Source organism: Oryctolagus cuniculus, chromosome 1, assembly GCF_964237555.1.
Source record: "Oryctolagus cuniculus chromosome 1, mOryCun1.1, whole genome shotgun sequence".
NCBI lineage: Eukaryota > Metazoa > Chordata > Mammalia > Lagomorpha > Leporidae > Oryctolagus > Oryctolagus cuniculus.
The window spans coordinates 68094491-68110592 of record NC_091432.1 but is presented as its reverse complement, the minus strand read 5'-3'; the positions used below and the strand labels follow the sequence as shown (position 1 = coordinate 68110592).

The 16102-nt window shown below is 40.5% G+C and overlaps 1 protein-coding gene across 4 annotated transcripts in view; it reads left to right on the top strand.

Moving 5' to 3' along the window:
- The window catches only part of LOC100350306 (glycerophosphodiester phosphodiesterase domain-containing protein 4), a 165804-nt gene that overhangs the window by 131481 nt on the left and 18221 nt on the right, over positions 1 to 16102 (top strand). For all 4 annotated transcript variants that reach the window (XM_051850711.2, XM_008263628.3, XM_051850704.2 and 1 more), the window contains 3 exons: positions 9003 to 9150; positions 14581 to 14663; positions 15419 to 15471. In XM_051850711.2, the coding sequence (XP_051706671.1) occupies positions 9003 to 9150; positions 14581 to 14663; positions 15419 to 15471 (284 nt within the window). The remainder of the gene's footprint in view (positions 1 to 9002; positions 9151 to 14580; positions 14664 to 15418; positions 15472 to 16102) is intronic.

Here is a 16102-nt window from a genome sequence, read left to right as displayed (position 1 = left end):
CGTTTTTTGTGAATGCAGACTGTAGAAAGCAGTGGTGATGGCCCAAGTGATTGTGTTCCCCCTACCCATGTGGGAGACCTGAAATGAATTCTCAGCTTTGGCCTTGTCCAGTCCTGGCCTTTGTGGGCATTTGGAGAGTGAATCAGCTGATGGGAGCTCACTCTATCTCTGTGTTCCTTTCTTTCTCTTCTCAGCCTCTCAAGTAAATAACTAAAACTTTTGAATCCAAGTTGGCTAAAAAAATCAAGACAAAAAAAACAAGCATGAGAATAAAAAGTTATTAACTATCATATTTACAGTGTACAACTGGAGACAGATTTTCAGAATTGAAAGCACTTTAGAATAACCTGGTAAATTTTCCAGACTTACCTGTTATTGATAATTGCTTAATTTAATCCATATCCCCTGGCTGTTAGATAATTCTAAATACTTCAGAGACAAAATCCTCTTTGGATACTTTCTCTCTCTCCCTCCCTCCCTCCCTCCCTCCTTCCCTCCCTCCCTCCTCCCCATCCCCATCCCCATCCCCATGTGTATATATGCAAATATAATACACAGTCTGCTTGGGTGTCATAAAAGTTCCCCTGTACATCCTCCTGCACACCAAGGCATGAACCAGGCTATTGCATGCACTTTTGTTCATGTTCCTGCTTTTTTCTGTGTTTCTGGCTATAGCATGGTTGATCATAGAATAATGTCTTTTTTTCCTTTTAGCATTGGAAAATTATGTATGTTTTACTCTCCATTGCCCTTAAGATTTCTCTACTCAGCTACTTCATTTTGAGCATAATTCTATTTCCCTTTACTTTTTTTCAAATAGAAATGACATAAAGATGATTTCTTTCTCTCCCAATGCTACCTTAGGTTAATCTAGTAGTCAGAAAATAACCATAATAGCTTCTATTTATTGAGCCTTTATAATGTGTCATGGTTTGTGCTTGTTAAACCATTGGCTATTTCACATCCTGGCCTACCCATCTCCTACATGTGTGACCAACCACAATTTTCTCCTTTGTAAGTTGCTTTAACAGTGGTACTCGTTGGAATGTCAAAAGATTAAATAAGATCATTCTTATTATGCACACAGCAATCCGGGCAAACATAAGATGACAGTAAATGTTAGATGCTGCTTTTAGTGTCACCATCCCTCTATGTTGTGCTGTGTATTTATCATTTCCCATTGACAGAGTTAGCTAGTTCACCCCAGTTGATAGAATTGGTCAGTGGTAGACCTGGGATTTAAATATAGGTCTTAGAGACTTCAGGGACCAAATTCTTCCCCTACTGTATCTTTAAAGTTACTCAGTGGCCATAGTTACACAGGCATAGCTGCAGCTGACATCAGATTTAACAAGGATCCTACTATAAAGTCAAATGATTTAGCTCAGCAAATACTTATTATGAATAAGTAATATGAGTAGTACTATGTACAATATACAATGACATTTTCATGTTCAAGATCAGTGTAAGCTAGACTCAATCCTTCTCCATAAGGAATGTGTATGCTGTAGTAAGGAGAGTCAGGTGTTTTTCATTTGCTCTACTGCGAAGCTGATTGTGTAAGTTCACAAGCAGGACTTTATTCTAAATCATTAGCCTCAGACTTCTTTTTTTTTATTTGACAGGTAGAATTATAGACAGTGAGAGAGAGAGAAAAACAGGAAGGTCTTTCTTCCATTGGTTCACTCCTCAAATGGCTGCTATGGCTGGCGCTGTGCCAATCCGAAGCCAGGAGCAGGTGCTGCTTCCTGGTCTCCCATGCAGGTGCAGGGGCCCAAGGACTTGGGCCATCCTCCACTGCCTTCCTGGGCCATAGCAGAGAGCTGGAGTGGAAGAGGAGCAACTGGGACTAGAACCTGGCGCCCATATGGGATGCCGGCGCCGCAGGCGGCAGATTAACCAAGTGAGCCATGGCGCCGGCCCCGCGTTAGACTTCTAAGTTACCCAAGTTAGCAGTTACACCTTTAATATTTATGTAATAACAAGAATATTTTTATTGCAACCATATTTTCAGTAAATTCTCTGTGATCAGTGTTCACATCCTAATCCATCAGAACAAGCTTGAGATATTGTAAACTTGATATTTTGATCAGTAATGTTTTAAATACCTTATTTTACTGAAATTTATGTGAATATAGAGATGCCTTGTTTTATACTATTTTATTTATTTTATTTGAGATTTGTTTTTTGAAAGTGAGAGTTATAGAGAGAGAGGGAGAGACAGAGAGATTGATTGATCTTCCAACCTCTGGTTCGTTCCACAGATGGCCACAATAGCTGGGTCTGGACCCAGAGCTTCTTCCAGTTCTCCTATGTGGGTGGCAGCGGCCCAGGCACGTGGGCCATCTTCTGCTGTTTTTCCCAGCCCATTAGTAAGGAGCTGTATTGGAAGTGGAGCAGTCGCAACACAAATGGTGCCCATATAGAATGCCAGCATTGCAGGCAGTGGCTTTACTCACTGTGCCACAGAATTTCCAACCATTTTATTATTTTTTAAAGATTTGTTTATTTGAAAGAGAGATAGAAAGACACACACACACACACACACACAGATCTTCCATCTGCTGATTCACTTCCCAAATGGCCACAATGACCAGTGCTGGGCCAGACCAAAGCCAGGAGCCTGAAACTCCATCTGAGTCTCCCATGTGAGTGGCAGGGGTCCCAGGACTTGGGCCAGATTCCAGTGCTTTCCCAGGTAACATAGCATGGAATTGGATCAGGAGTGGAGTAGATAGGACTCAAACTGGCTCCATTATACCATAATGCTAGCCCTGTTATAGTTACACCTTTATCATTTATATATGGTGTGAGTAAGAGTCTAACTTCATTCTTCTCTATGAAGATAACCCATCTTCCCAGCACCTTTACTGAAGACTGTCTTTTCCTCATTGTGTGTTCTTGGCACCTTTGTCAAAAATCACTGGGCCATAAGTGGGTGCGTTTATTTCAGGCTGTCTGTTCTCTGTGTTGAGTTGATGTATCTTTTTTTATGCCAATACCACATTATTTTGATTATAGTAACTCTAGTATATTTTAAAAGCAGGGAATCTGATGCCTCCAGCATTGTTCTTTTTGTTCAAGATTCCTTGGAAGTCTTTCATGGTTTCATATTAATTTAAAAATTGTTTTTCTATTTCTGTGAAAAAGTACCTCAGAATTTCAACAGGGATTGCATTGTCTGTAGATAACATTGGCTAGTATAGACATTTTAACAATATTAAGTTTTCTTATCCATAAATATGGGTTAGCTTTCTGTTTGTGTCTTCTCTAAGTTCTTTCAACAGTGTTTTATAGCATGAGATCCTTCATCTTTTTAATTAAATATATTCCTAAGTATTTTATTTTTGTTGCTATTGTTCATTATTAGTGTATAGAAATACTGTGGGGACCAGTGTTGTGGCTAGTGGATAAAGCCACTGCCTGTAACGCCAGCATCCCATATGGGTGCTGGCTCATGTCCCAGCTGCTCCATTTCCAATCCACTTCATTACCAATGGCCTGGGAAAGCAGTGGAAGATGGCCTAAGTGCTTGGACCCCAGCCACACACATGGGAGACCTAGATGAAGCTCTTGGATCCAGCTTGGCCCATCCCTGGCTGTTGCAACCATTTAGGGAATGAACCAGCAGATGAAAGATGTCTTGCTCCTTCTTTCCCTGTCTCTCTGTAACTCTTTCAAATAAATAAGTAATTCTTTAAAAAAAAAATACTGTGGATTTTTGCACATGGATTTTGTATCCTGCAGCTTTACTGAATTTATGTCTTTTATCAGTTTTCTTGGTTTAGTCTTTAGGGATTTATGTATAAGAGACCATGTCATCTGTAAACAGAAAGGGTTTTACTTCCTCCTTTCCCATTGGAGGCTTTTTATTTATTTCTCTTGCCTAATTGCTTTGGCCAGGACTTCCAATACTATGTTAAAAAGAAGTGATGAGAGAAGACATCCTTGTGTTCCTGATCTTGGAGGAAATGCCTGTAGCTTTTCACCACAGAGTGTAATGTTAGCTGTGGGCTCATTATATATGGCCTTTATTGTTTTGAGGAACATTCTTTCTACACATGATTATTATTTTTAATCACGAAAGGATGGATTTTGTCAAATACTTTCTCTGTATCTATGGTTTTTGTCCTTCACTGTTAATGTTGTATGTGTCACATTTATTGAGTTATTGAATCATCCTGGCTTCCAAAGATCTCACTTGATCATAGTGAATGATCTTTTTTAATATCCTGTTGAACTGGTTTGCTAATATTTTATTGATGATATTTATGTTCATCAGGGACATTGGCCCATCCTTTTCTCACTGTGTCCTTGTCTGGCTTTTGTATCAGAGTAATGCTTTTTAAAACCAGTTTGGAAGTATTCTTCTTTTCAGTTTTGTGGATGAGTTTGAGAAAGATTGACATTACTTCTTTAGATGTTTGCTAGAATTCAGCAGTGACTCTGTCAGGACTTGGACTTTCTTGACTGGGAGACTTTTATTATTGATTCGATCTCCTCACTTATAACTGATCTATTTTTAGTACTTTTAGCATTTTAATTAAATAATTTATTGGAGTAAAATTCCAGTAACATAAAGTTAATGTTTTTAAAGTAAACAATTCAATAGTTAGTACATGGACAATGTTGGGCAACTACTACCTCTAGTGTTAATGTATTTTGATACTGGAAACTTTTATTTTCTCTCTTTTTCTTGGTCAGTCTTATATCAGGGTTATGAAATTTTTGATCACTTAAAAATGCTAAATTTTGGTTTTGTTAGCTTTTTTCCTATTGCAGTTTTATTTTCCTATTTCCTTGATTTCTGATCTTTATAAACTTTCATTCTCCTGCTGTAGGCTTAATTTGTTCTCTCAGTTTCTTTCTTAAAAAATATTTATTTATTTATTTATTTGAAAGGCAGAGTTACAGCAAGGCAGAGGCAGAGGGAGAGAGGTCTTCCATCTGCTGGTTCACTCCCCAATTGACCACAATTGCTGGAGCTGTGCCGATCCAAAGCCTAAAGCCAGGAGCTTCTTCTGGGTCTCCCACATGGGCGCAGGAGCCCAAGGACTTGAGCCATCTTCTACTGCTTTCCCAGGTCATAGCAGAGAGCTGAATTGGAAGTGGCAGCCGGAACTTGAACTGGCACCTATATGGGTTGCCAGCACTGCAGGTGGCGCGTAAGACCCACTACAAAACAGTGCTGGTCCCTCAATTTTTATAAATGTATTAAAACTTATTTTGTGGCTACTGTATGATTTATCTTGGTGAATTTATACCCCTGAAAGCTGTATGACCTATAGTAGACCTATAGTGGGGTATACTATTCTATAAATGTACTTGATTCGAGTTGATTTATTATGTTTTTAAAAGCATACTAATTTTCCTCCTCTTCTTTCTGTTGAACTAACACAAAAGATTAGGTTTCACATGGGTCACACACATCAGAGAATCTGCCTACTGTCTACATTTGTTATTAGTTTCAAGGATACAGTGGGCAGTTAAGAGACTCACACAAAGCCAGGAAAGATCAGAGACATTGTTCCAGCTCTGCAGGTGTTTTTCCTTTATTGGACACATACTCTGTGGCCCAGAGTAATATATAAAGCTTCCAAGGAAGTTTTTCAGGGTTATCACACACAAAGGAAGCATTTGGGCTAGGAAATGCTTCCTTTATTATTCCTAGAAAATTATCTAGTTTATGTGTCATTCTCCAGAGACCTATGCCTCATGAATTCATTGTTTATTTACAAAATATTTAATAAAGAAACACTTAAGTAGGAATATCCTTTTTAAGAACATTACATATAAAAAGCCTCTCTTCCTAAAAAAGTCAGTATTCTATGTACAAAAGATAGAGCTATCACATTAACAAGGAGAGTAGTCTAAACCTCCAGTCTTCTTTCTTCTGGGAGCAGTCCCTCCAGTCAGAGAGAAAAGAACAGTTCCTTATGCCTAATATGTCAGTTACCAAAAGAGGAGTGTTTAATATCTCCAACTATGGTGTTTATTTGTGTCTTTCTCCTTTTAATTATTTTGTCTTTTTTCTTTTGGTTTCTTTAAGAAACACTTTTATTAGGTGCATTTACTTTCAGGATAATTGTATCTTCTTGGTGAATTTTCTCATTGTAAAATGTCTCTGGTAATAATTCCTATTTGAATATTACTTTTTCTTATGTGTATATCAGCACACTATCTTTCTTACTATTTGTGTTTGTGTATGTTTTATGTTGCTATTACTTTGCATCTTTATATTTAAAATATGTCTCTTTATAAACAAGATTATTGGCTCTTGCTTTTGTATCTAGTTGGACAATCTCTGCTTTTTTTTTTTTTTTTAACAGGCAGAGTGGACAGTGAGAGAGACAGAAAGAAAGGTCTTCCTTTTTCCGTTGATTCACCCCTCAAATGGCCGCTACGGCTGGCGCTGCTCCGATCCGAAGCCAGGAGCCAGGTGCTTCCTCCTGGTCTCCCATGCGGGTGCAGGGCCCAAGCACTTGGGCCATCCTCCATTGCCTTCCTGGGCCACAGCAGAGAGCTGGACTGGAAGAGGAGCAGCCGGGACAGAATCCAGCGCCCCAACTGGGACTAGAACCAGGGGTGCTGGCGCCACAGGCGGAGGATTAGCCTAGTGAGCCGTGGAGCTAGCCCAATCTCTTTAATTGGAATGTTTGGTCCATTAATACTTAGTTTACTTATTAATATAGTTTGGTTTCCATCACTGTCATACTCTTTTTTCTATTTGTCCTCTCAATTCATTGTGGGTTTTTTGTTATTCCTTTCCGATACTAGCTATTTATGTCTTTGAATTATTTTTTAGTGTTTTCTCTAGGTATTATGAACAGCGTCCTTAAGTTATTAGAGTTAATATCTAACATTCTACAATGTAAAATAAAGGATATTCAAAATTCAGGGCAGTGTAATTCCATGTACTGTCTACTATACTTTGTGCTTTTATTTTCATATACTTTATTTCTGTATATACTGTAAACTCCACAGTATATTTTAAAATTAATAGTGTTTTTAAAAATTAAGTTTTTCATATTGAATAGATACAGTTAACATATATGAACTGTATATAAAGATTCTGTGTACCTCCAGTGGTTACACTTTGTAAAACTATAGTACAGTATCACAACCAAGACATTTACATTGATGTAATCTACTGATCTTATTCAAATTTTCCAAATTTATATTCATTTGCATGTGTGTATATATATATATATAAGTATATAGTTCTCTGCAACTTTATCATATGATAATTATATAAGTAAAAAAATATTTTTGAGAGAGATATTGGTAGAGTAATAGACCTCTCATCTACTGGCTCACTCCCCACATGCCCACAGTAGCCAAAATTGGGCCCTGTTGGAGCCAGGAGCCAGAAGCTTTCATTCTGGTCTCCCAAGTGGGTGCAGGGACTCAAACACCTGGGCCATCTTCTGCTGCTTTTCCCAGGCCATTAGCAGGGAGCTGCATTGGAAGTAGAACAGCCAGGACACGAACCAGTGACCATATGGGATGTGTGCACTACAAGCACTGGCTTTTCCTGCTACAACATGATGCCAGCCCCAGAACTGTGATTTTTAAAAAGTGTTATTTGAGGGAAAGGGTGCTCCCATCCACTGGTTCACTGCCTGATTACCAGCAATTGCCAAGGCTAGGCCCAACTAGAATCTCAGAACTCAATTCAGGTCTCCTCATGGGCTGTAGGATCCCAACCACTTGAACATCACCTGCTGCTTCCCAGGGTGCAGATCAGCAGGACGCTAACTTTGAAGGCAAAGCTGGGACTTGAAGCCAGGTTCTCTGATATGGAATATGGGCATTCCAACTGATGGCTTAACAGCATGCTGAACACCTCTTCTGTGATTGATTTTTGAGTTTGGATTTCAAAAGAGGAACAGAAGTAGCATTTTACTATTATATCTAATTTCTGTTCTTCAAATTTATCTTTAGGTGATCTGTGGAATTGTAGAGATAATCCTAATATATTGGGTAGCTAATTGCTAGCACTTTACAATGGAGATGGTGGTGTTATTATTTTACAGTGTGTACATCAAGAATAAATATTTGCCAAGTCAGTATATAGCAGAGTTGGGATTCAAACCTGGGCTAGTGCAGAGCAGTTTCCAATATGCTGTACCAGGTTTATGTTAAAAACTTTGAAGGCACTTATTACATGGTGTGTTTTCTGAGAAACTGAACTCAAATAGTGACAACTAGACTAGAATTACTAAGCAGTCCTTACCTTGTTTTCTTCCTGTTTATAAAAAGTACACAAGGATCCCCTGAGTCATAGGGCTTTGGAAAAATTTGGGTTTTTCTTGTCCTTACTGAGTGTTTATAAAATGTTTCACGTTTGAAATTTAAAATGTTTACCAGATATTTGTTAATTCCTTCAATTAATATACATGGAGTCAGAGACTATGCTAGGTATACAGAGATGAATAGGATACATTCTCTGCTTTAACTTGCATGATGGAGTTCAGAAGAGTTGTAGGTGAGCAAATCTTTGGAGTGGGGTAGTAAGTGTCGTATAGCAAGTTGAGTATAGGTGTTACAAGTAGCATGCCAGAGCTGACTCATACAACCTTGTAGAAGCTAGTTATTAAATATTCGTGGACTTTAAAAAATTGGTTTTTACCAGTAATAGCTTGAATTTGCCTGTAATAGTAATGTTTATGCTATGGAAATTTGCAGATGCTACAAATAGGGCTTACTTTTTTCAGTTTTTCCTCCATTCTTTCCTTTTCTTGTTTTTTTGCTAACCCTCCTAAGGACATATAGTTTACTAGCACACCACTATTATTGCTATAGGAGCAGGATTAAATCCAGTTCTTTATTTCACTGCAACATGAGCCCATGCTGTCACATGGTATCCTAAGTTGCCCCTGGACCAGCTGCTTCTGCTGATATAGGCAGTAGCCTTTCACAAAGATGGTGGTTGTTCCACCTTCTAGATAATGAGAACAAGGCTGGGTCTAAACCCTCTGTGGGTTCTCTTTTTGTTCCAGGGATTATAAAGCAGCTAACATCAACATCAACTTATACCTGGTCAACGAGCCTTGGCTCTTCTCACTGGCCTGGTGCTCCAGGATTGACTCGGTGACCACAGACAACATTCCGCTCCTGAGTCAGCTTGATTCCCCTCACTTCTTCATGGTGAGCTGCTTGCCCAGAGTGTTCTTCCAAGCCTGGTACAGAAGGAATTTGTGTCCCCATCCCCCATCCCCCATCCCTGTGTTGTTGACTGTGCAGACCCTTGGGAGCTACTTAATAGCAGGGATTTCTAAGAGTATTGAGATGTGGCATTCTCCATTCCCTCACCCAGATCCTCCTGTGACTTTCTGGGAGACATGGGCATTGTTATAAGACTGAACCCTTAAAATGTGCTTTACATACATTATTTAATTTAACTCTCTGATATTAGCCACTGTTATTACTTCATGTAGAAACTGAAGCTCTACAGTGTTTTCCATGTCATCTCATGATGTAGGGATTCAGTCTGCCTCCAGAGATTGGTCATTGCAGCCCCAGCTTCCTAGAGGTGCAGCAACAATGGGCAAGGGCATGGGATGTGGGAGGAAACCAGAAGTGCTTGTTTTTATAGTGAAAATGGTGTGTCCTTCACAAAATGCCTTTGAAGAAATAGCACCAGTGTCAAATTGCCTGTCCTGGTTTCCCATCATAGCCCTTCTGATACTCACTGCCAGAGGCTTGGGGACCTGAAAACCGAATTATAATCCATCTAAATCCTAGTGGTTATTACCCGTCGGGGGAGCTAATGAGTTACTGCTACAGGCTGTTTTTCCTATCGATGTGGAGAATAGGTTGACTGAATGGGACACAATGGCGCTCCATTGTTTCCCTAGAACTGGTCTGTGAGCTAGGCCTTTCTGCCCTTGAATTAAATCTCACTCAGTTCCCATAACCTTTCCACTCACTCCCCATAACCTTTCCACTCACTCTTGGATGATTTTTAGGAGTTCACTTTTAGTCATCATAAAGGCTCATTTCAGTATTAAGTGTCCAGTCAAAAGGAATCACCCAAACTTCAAACTGCCTTGCACGTTGAAGCATTAGGCACAGAACCATAAGTGGGGAGGAGTCTCAGGTTCCCTTTCATATCTCCACCCTTACTTGCGTCTGTTTCCAACTAACTCAGTGTCAGGACTGGAGAAAAAGAATCAAGGTCAAGGGCACAGTACTTCTTTAAGGCCCTATGATGGAAATGTGGAATCACTGACCCTTCTTTCTCTAGTGTCTTAGGCAGTTTCTGGAGCTGACCCTGAGGGGAACTTTGAATGGCAGGTCCCTCAGCTCAGGAACCCATCATTTAAGGTTCATCCACCTGTCCCCATTTAGCTCCCCTTCATGTGTTTACTATATTTTTCTTTAAAAAAAAAAAAAGATTGATTTACTTACTTGAGAGGTAGAGTGAGAAAGGTCTTCCTTTCTGGTTCACTCCCCAAAAGGCCACAATGGCCAGAGCTTATCTGATCCAAAACCAGGAGCCAGGAGCTTCTTCTGGGTCTCCCACGTGGGTGCAAGGGCCCAAGCACTTGGGCCATCTTTCACTGCTTTCCCAGGCCATCGCAGAGAGCTGGATAGGAAATGGAGCAGCCTGCCCTCAAACCGGTGCCCATATGGGATATCGGCACCCAGGAGGAGGCTTAGCTCACTATGCCACAGTGTCAGCCCCACTATATTTTTCTAAATTGATTACAGAAGTAAATTTGGTCATAGTTCAGTCATTTAAAAAATGTATAACTTAGAAATCAGCATACCCCTACATAATCTTATCTTCTAGAATCAATGTCAAAGTTCCTTTTGGAGGTGCACATTTACTTAAATGATGCTACCATTTCTTCAGGCATTATTTTAATATTTGAATTCACGATATTTCATGAGATTCAAAGTTCAAAAAATATAAAAGGATAAAAAAAAATCTTCCATGCCTGGCCTGGACACTTTTTTAAGGACTCATTGTGTTGTTCCTAGCCTTTCATGTGTCATTTTGTTCAGGAATGGGTGGTGTCCCACAGACTTTTCTAGGCAGTCTACAATCTGGAGTTAAACTTTACAACTTAGACTTTAGCTGTATCATGTAGGTGTGTAAAGGTGGAGACATTAGTTAATGTTTTTGTTTTGTTTTGTTTTTAATTTTGAAATTTTTTAATGCACAAAAAGAACATCCCAGAAACAGAACAGGTACTGACTTAACAATGAAGCACTCTATAAAGCAGACCCCTCCCCACTTAGTCAATAGGAATACACTGTAAATAGACATGAAAGAGGTGAACACTTCAGGACTAAATGCCAACCCTACAGTTGTATACTACATTCATATATGGCTTATTATCTCCTAGGAACAGTATTTCCATCGTGATGTATATGACAGTTACATTTACTGGTAACTGTTTGGCTTTCTGAGGGCTGAGAAGAATAATAGTGTGGTAGAAGCACTTTTATCCATTACCTTTGGTCTGATCACTGTTAATAGAGAAAGTTATGAGGGAGAAAGAAATGAGAGATCAGGAAAAAAAATTTATATACTCCTCCACATGCACACACTCTGTAAGTTAGCTTTTAATGCTTAATGAAACCATCTAAAACTTAGTGTCTTAAAACAAACTAATATTACACCTTATGTTCTGTATGATGGCTAGGTGTTTCCTCTGGCCTGGGCCTGCTTGGCTGAACGAGATGGTCTAGGATGGCTTCATTCATTTGTCTAGAGTCTTAATGGGATAACTCGGTTTCTCTTCATGTGGTAGCAACACCTTTATGGAGGCTAACTGGAGTGTGTTCCCCTAATGCAGATGGGTTACCAGTCACAACAGAAGGCAGAGTCCCAGTGCACACAAAGTTTTCAAAATTTTCCCAGTGTTATGTCTGCTAATTTTCTGTTAGCTAAAGAGAATCACATGATTAAGTTCAGAGCCAAGGTGAGAGAAACAAACTTTACCTTTTGAATGAGAGGAACAGCTAAGTAAGGTTGCATAGGGGCCTGCAAATAGAATTGGAAAGAGTATTGTGGTTTTGATAAACAATGTAACATGCCCTTACCTCATATTTTAAAAATTCACCTTTTATTTTTTTTAAAGATTCACTTATCTATTTGACAGAGTTACACACAGAGAGAAGGAGAGGCAGAGAGAGAGAGAGAGAGAGAGAGAGAGGTCTTGCATCCACTGGTTCGCTCCCCGATGGCCGCAATGGTTGGAACTGAGCGGATCTGAAGCCGGGAGCCAGGAGGTTCTTCCAGGTCTCCCACACAGGTGCAGGGGCTCAAGGACTTGGGCCATCTTCTGCTTCCTCAGGCCATAGCAGAGAGCTGGATCAGAAGTGGAGAAGATGGGACTTGAACCGGTGCCTATATGGGATGCCAGCACTGTAGGCGGCGGCTTTACCCACTACACCACAGCACTGGCCCCAAAAATTCACCTTTTGATAGAGGCAAAATATTTTCTTTGAAGATACTTCAGCTGATTGAGTTATATGCTTTCTTATTTAAACAAATCTAGTTATAACTTCTAATTTTTGTTTCTTTAAAACAGAAAATATACTTAAAATCATTCAGACAATCTGAGAGATATGCCTTGAATTTTCTAGTCCTCCTGCCCTAATCTCAGATAGTATGTTTTTGACACGTAATCTAATTGCAATTTAAAAAAATGATCTATTCTGTCTTCATGGAATCTTTGAAAACGTTTGGCTTAGTTTTCTTGAAAATAGTATATTTTGGGACCAGTGCTGTGGCACAGCAGGTTAACGCCCTTGCCTGAAGAGCGGGCATCCCATATGGGTGTCAGTTCGAGACCCAGCTGCTCCACTTCCGATCCAGCTCTCTGCTATGCCTTGGAAAGCAGTACAGGATGGCCCAAGTCCTTGGGCCCCGCACACGTGTAGGAGAACCCGGAAGAAGCTCCTGGCTTCGGATTAGTGCAGCTCTAGCTATTACAGCCAACTGGGGAGTGAACGATCAAATTGAAGACCTCTCTCTCTTTCTCTCTGCCTCTCCTCTCTCTGTGTAACTCCGATTTTCAAATGAATAAAAATAAAATATTTTTTAAAAAAAGAAAATGATATTATTTCACTCAGATGTTAGAGATTTAAGCAACGTTTAATTATATTGCATACTTACAATAACAAGTACAGTTGACCTGGTTTTTGGGGAACAGGGACAACTGATTCTTGGTGAATACTCAGATCACCAGGTTGGCATCCTGGAGCAATCAACAACCTAGGAATCAATCAGTATGTTTCTCAGAAATGATCAAGAGTCTTGATTTACTGGAAATTGGTTCAGAGCTTTCTCGTGCACCTGACTTGTAGGACTGTTGTGAAGATTAAATGTGGGCCGGCGCCGCGGCTCACTAGGCTAATCCTCCGCCTGCGGCACCGGCACACCAGGTTCTAGTCCCGGTCGGGGCGCCGGATTCTGTCCCGGTTGCCCCTCTTCCAGGCCAGCTCTCTGCTGTGGCCCCGGAGCACAGTGGATGATGGCCCAAGTGCTTGGGCTCTGCACCCCATAGGAGACCAGGAGAAGCACCTGGCTCCTGGCTTCGGATCAGTGCGATGCGCCGGCTGCAGCGCGCCAGCCGCAGCGGCCATTAGAGGGTGAACCAATGACAAAAAGGAAGACCTTTCTCTCTGTCTCTCTCTCTCACTATCCACTCTGCCTGTCCAAAAAAAAAAAAAAAAAAAAAAAAAGATTAAATGTGAAAATGCCCCTGAAGTACTTAGAACACTTGCCTAGCTCCTGGTAAGTGCCCAGTGATTGTCAGTTGTTGTTATCATTGTTACAATCATTCATGTTATTATTATTCAGTTCAAGGAAACAATTTGGGTTAGGTTGGCATGAAAACAGAAAATGCCCAGTTGGTAACATCAAGTGAAATTTGAGGAGGAACAGTTGAGGTGGGAAGGGAATGTCAAACCAGGGAATTATAAAACTCATATGAGCAGATTCAGAAAGTGGAGCCCTGGAAAATGGATGATTTGTGCCAGGGACTTAGGGGAGGAGAGATGTAGGTAAGGGAGAATTATACTTTAACATACTTCTTTGAAGCGTGACGATTTGACAGTGGTTCCCCAGAGCTGGGTCACAGACTAATTGCTTCAGCATCGCCAGGGGAGCATGTTAAAATTCTGATTCTTGGGTCTGTCCTCAGCCCCGGGAATGTGTGTTACTAAAAGCTGCCCTAGTAGATTTGACTACACAGCCAAGTTTGGGAAGCCATACAAGGAAAACATAGAGGTAGGTACTAGAAATCCAGAAACCTGGGGTTTGCGTGTTGGGTCCTGAGTGGACTTGCTGTGTGATTTCTCTGGGACTCCCTCAGACGTGTGTATTGAGAATAAGGAGTGGTGTTTGAGCCCCTGCCTGTGTGAGAGGTAACTGGGAGGAGGAGCTGCAGGTGCTCTCCATGTGTGAGACTGCCACCTCAGTCAAGGCTCCTTCACCTGGTCTCTCCTCCCCTCCTGTCCTCCAGCTCTGACAGCAGAGCAAGTGACTGAGCCCATATGATCTAAAATCCCCTTCCAACTTTAAAGTTCATTACCTGTGGTTGGTTTCATGTTTTGCAGACACCAGGATACTATATGTTCATATGGCTTATCATGGATATTATTTCTGCAGTTTGCATTGGTGCACTATTTTATTTTCTCTGGTAAGTATATATTGGTAACTTTAGTTGACTTTTTCCAAAAGTAAGAGTAATAAAATGGGTTTGTAAAGAATGTTGAGAAAGAACAGAGTTAAGCTCTTCTTGTAATCCCACATCAGAAGATGGAGTTCATGATCTAAACCCCTAATTTCTTCTCATGCTACCTGTGGCCTCCTTATACCTCTTCCACATTCCCAACCCAAGACTATTTTCAGGAGAAGGACTGTCACTAAAGCTTAGTCAAATCTGTTACTATGGATTTAGTGTGACCAGTTAGTTAGAGAGCAGGGCCTGAGGGTTTGCCCCAAACAAGTGCCTTCATCCTTCTACCTACCACAAACTGGAGAGGAGGGTGCTGTGCAAAGAGCAAGTTCAGAAAACAGAGTTTTCGTCCCTGTTTTGCCCCTTATTTACAAGTGACCCTGAGAAAATCATTACCAGTTTCTGGGCCATAGTCTTTTTATCTGCCCAGGAAGATGACATGTGAGAATCCTTGCAGGACAATGTTATAGGATTGCACGTTTCAGGGTGGAAGAGGGAAGGAACATCCTGGACGAGGAATGTCAGTTAGTGGAAAGCATGGGTCATTAGGCCTGGTCTTTACTTGATGTGTGACTTATCCTTTAAAGGGTAGAAGCATAAACCCTCTGCCCAAATGAGAATCTGATTAGATAATGTTGTTTTTCTGGTCACTGCCTTGAATTATTGCCTTTTATAAGAGAGATATATGAGTTCATAGATGGTCTGCTTCCTTCCAGGCAGAGAAAGATGAAGACAGAACAATTGCTTGAAAGAGCTAGAAATCAAACAGGTAAGTTAAGATGTAGCCTGCTTGTATCTCTCCATTCCTACCAGGGTGCTTCCAGAAAACAGAGTGGTATCTGCTTTTCATGTCTCTGACAACACCTGACGATGTCTGGGAAGTTGGGCTGGGGGGATGAAGACTAGAGAGTGTCAGAAAATACTGTCAGCCCCCTCTGTATCTGTGGGTTCCACATCTGAGTATTCAACCAATCACAGATTGGAAATATTTGAGGAAAAATTGTTATATTGTTATATCTTTGTACATTACAAACTTAGGCTTCTAGTGGTTATGTCTGTACCAAACACATTCAGACAGTTTTTCTCATTGTTAGTCATAACAGTAGGGATGCATTCTGTTAAATGTATCATTAGGCAGTTTTTGTTAGGTGAACATCACAGAGTGTACTTATTCAAAGCTAGGTGGTATAGTCTACACATCTAGGCTATGTGCTCTGTGTGTGTGTATGTGTAGGGCATAGCCTGTTGCTCTTAGGACCATGATGAAAACAAACAACATGAGATTAAATCATGCCTGAGGGGAAATGATGCATTCAGAGACATTAGGCCCAGGCATTTGATGAAGCATTTAAGTCAGCATTTGGGATGTCAGCATCCCATATCGAAATGTCTGATTTGAG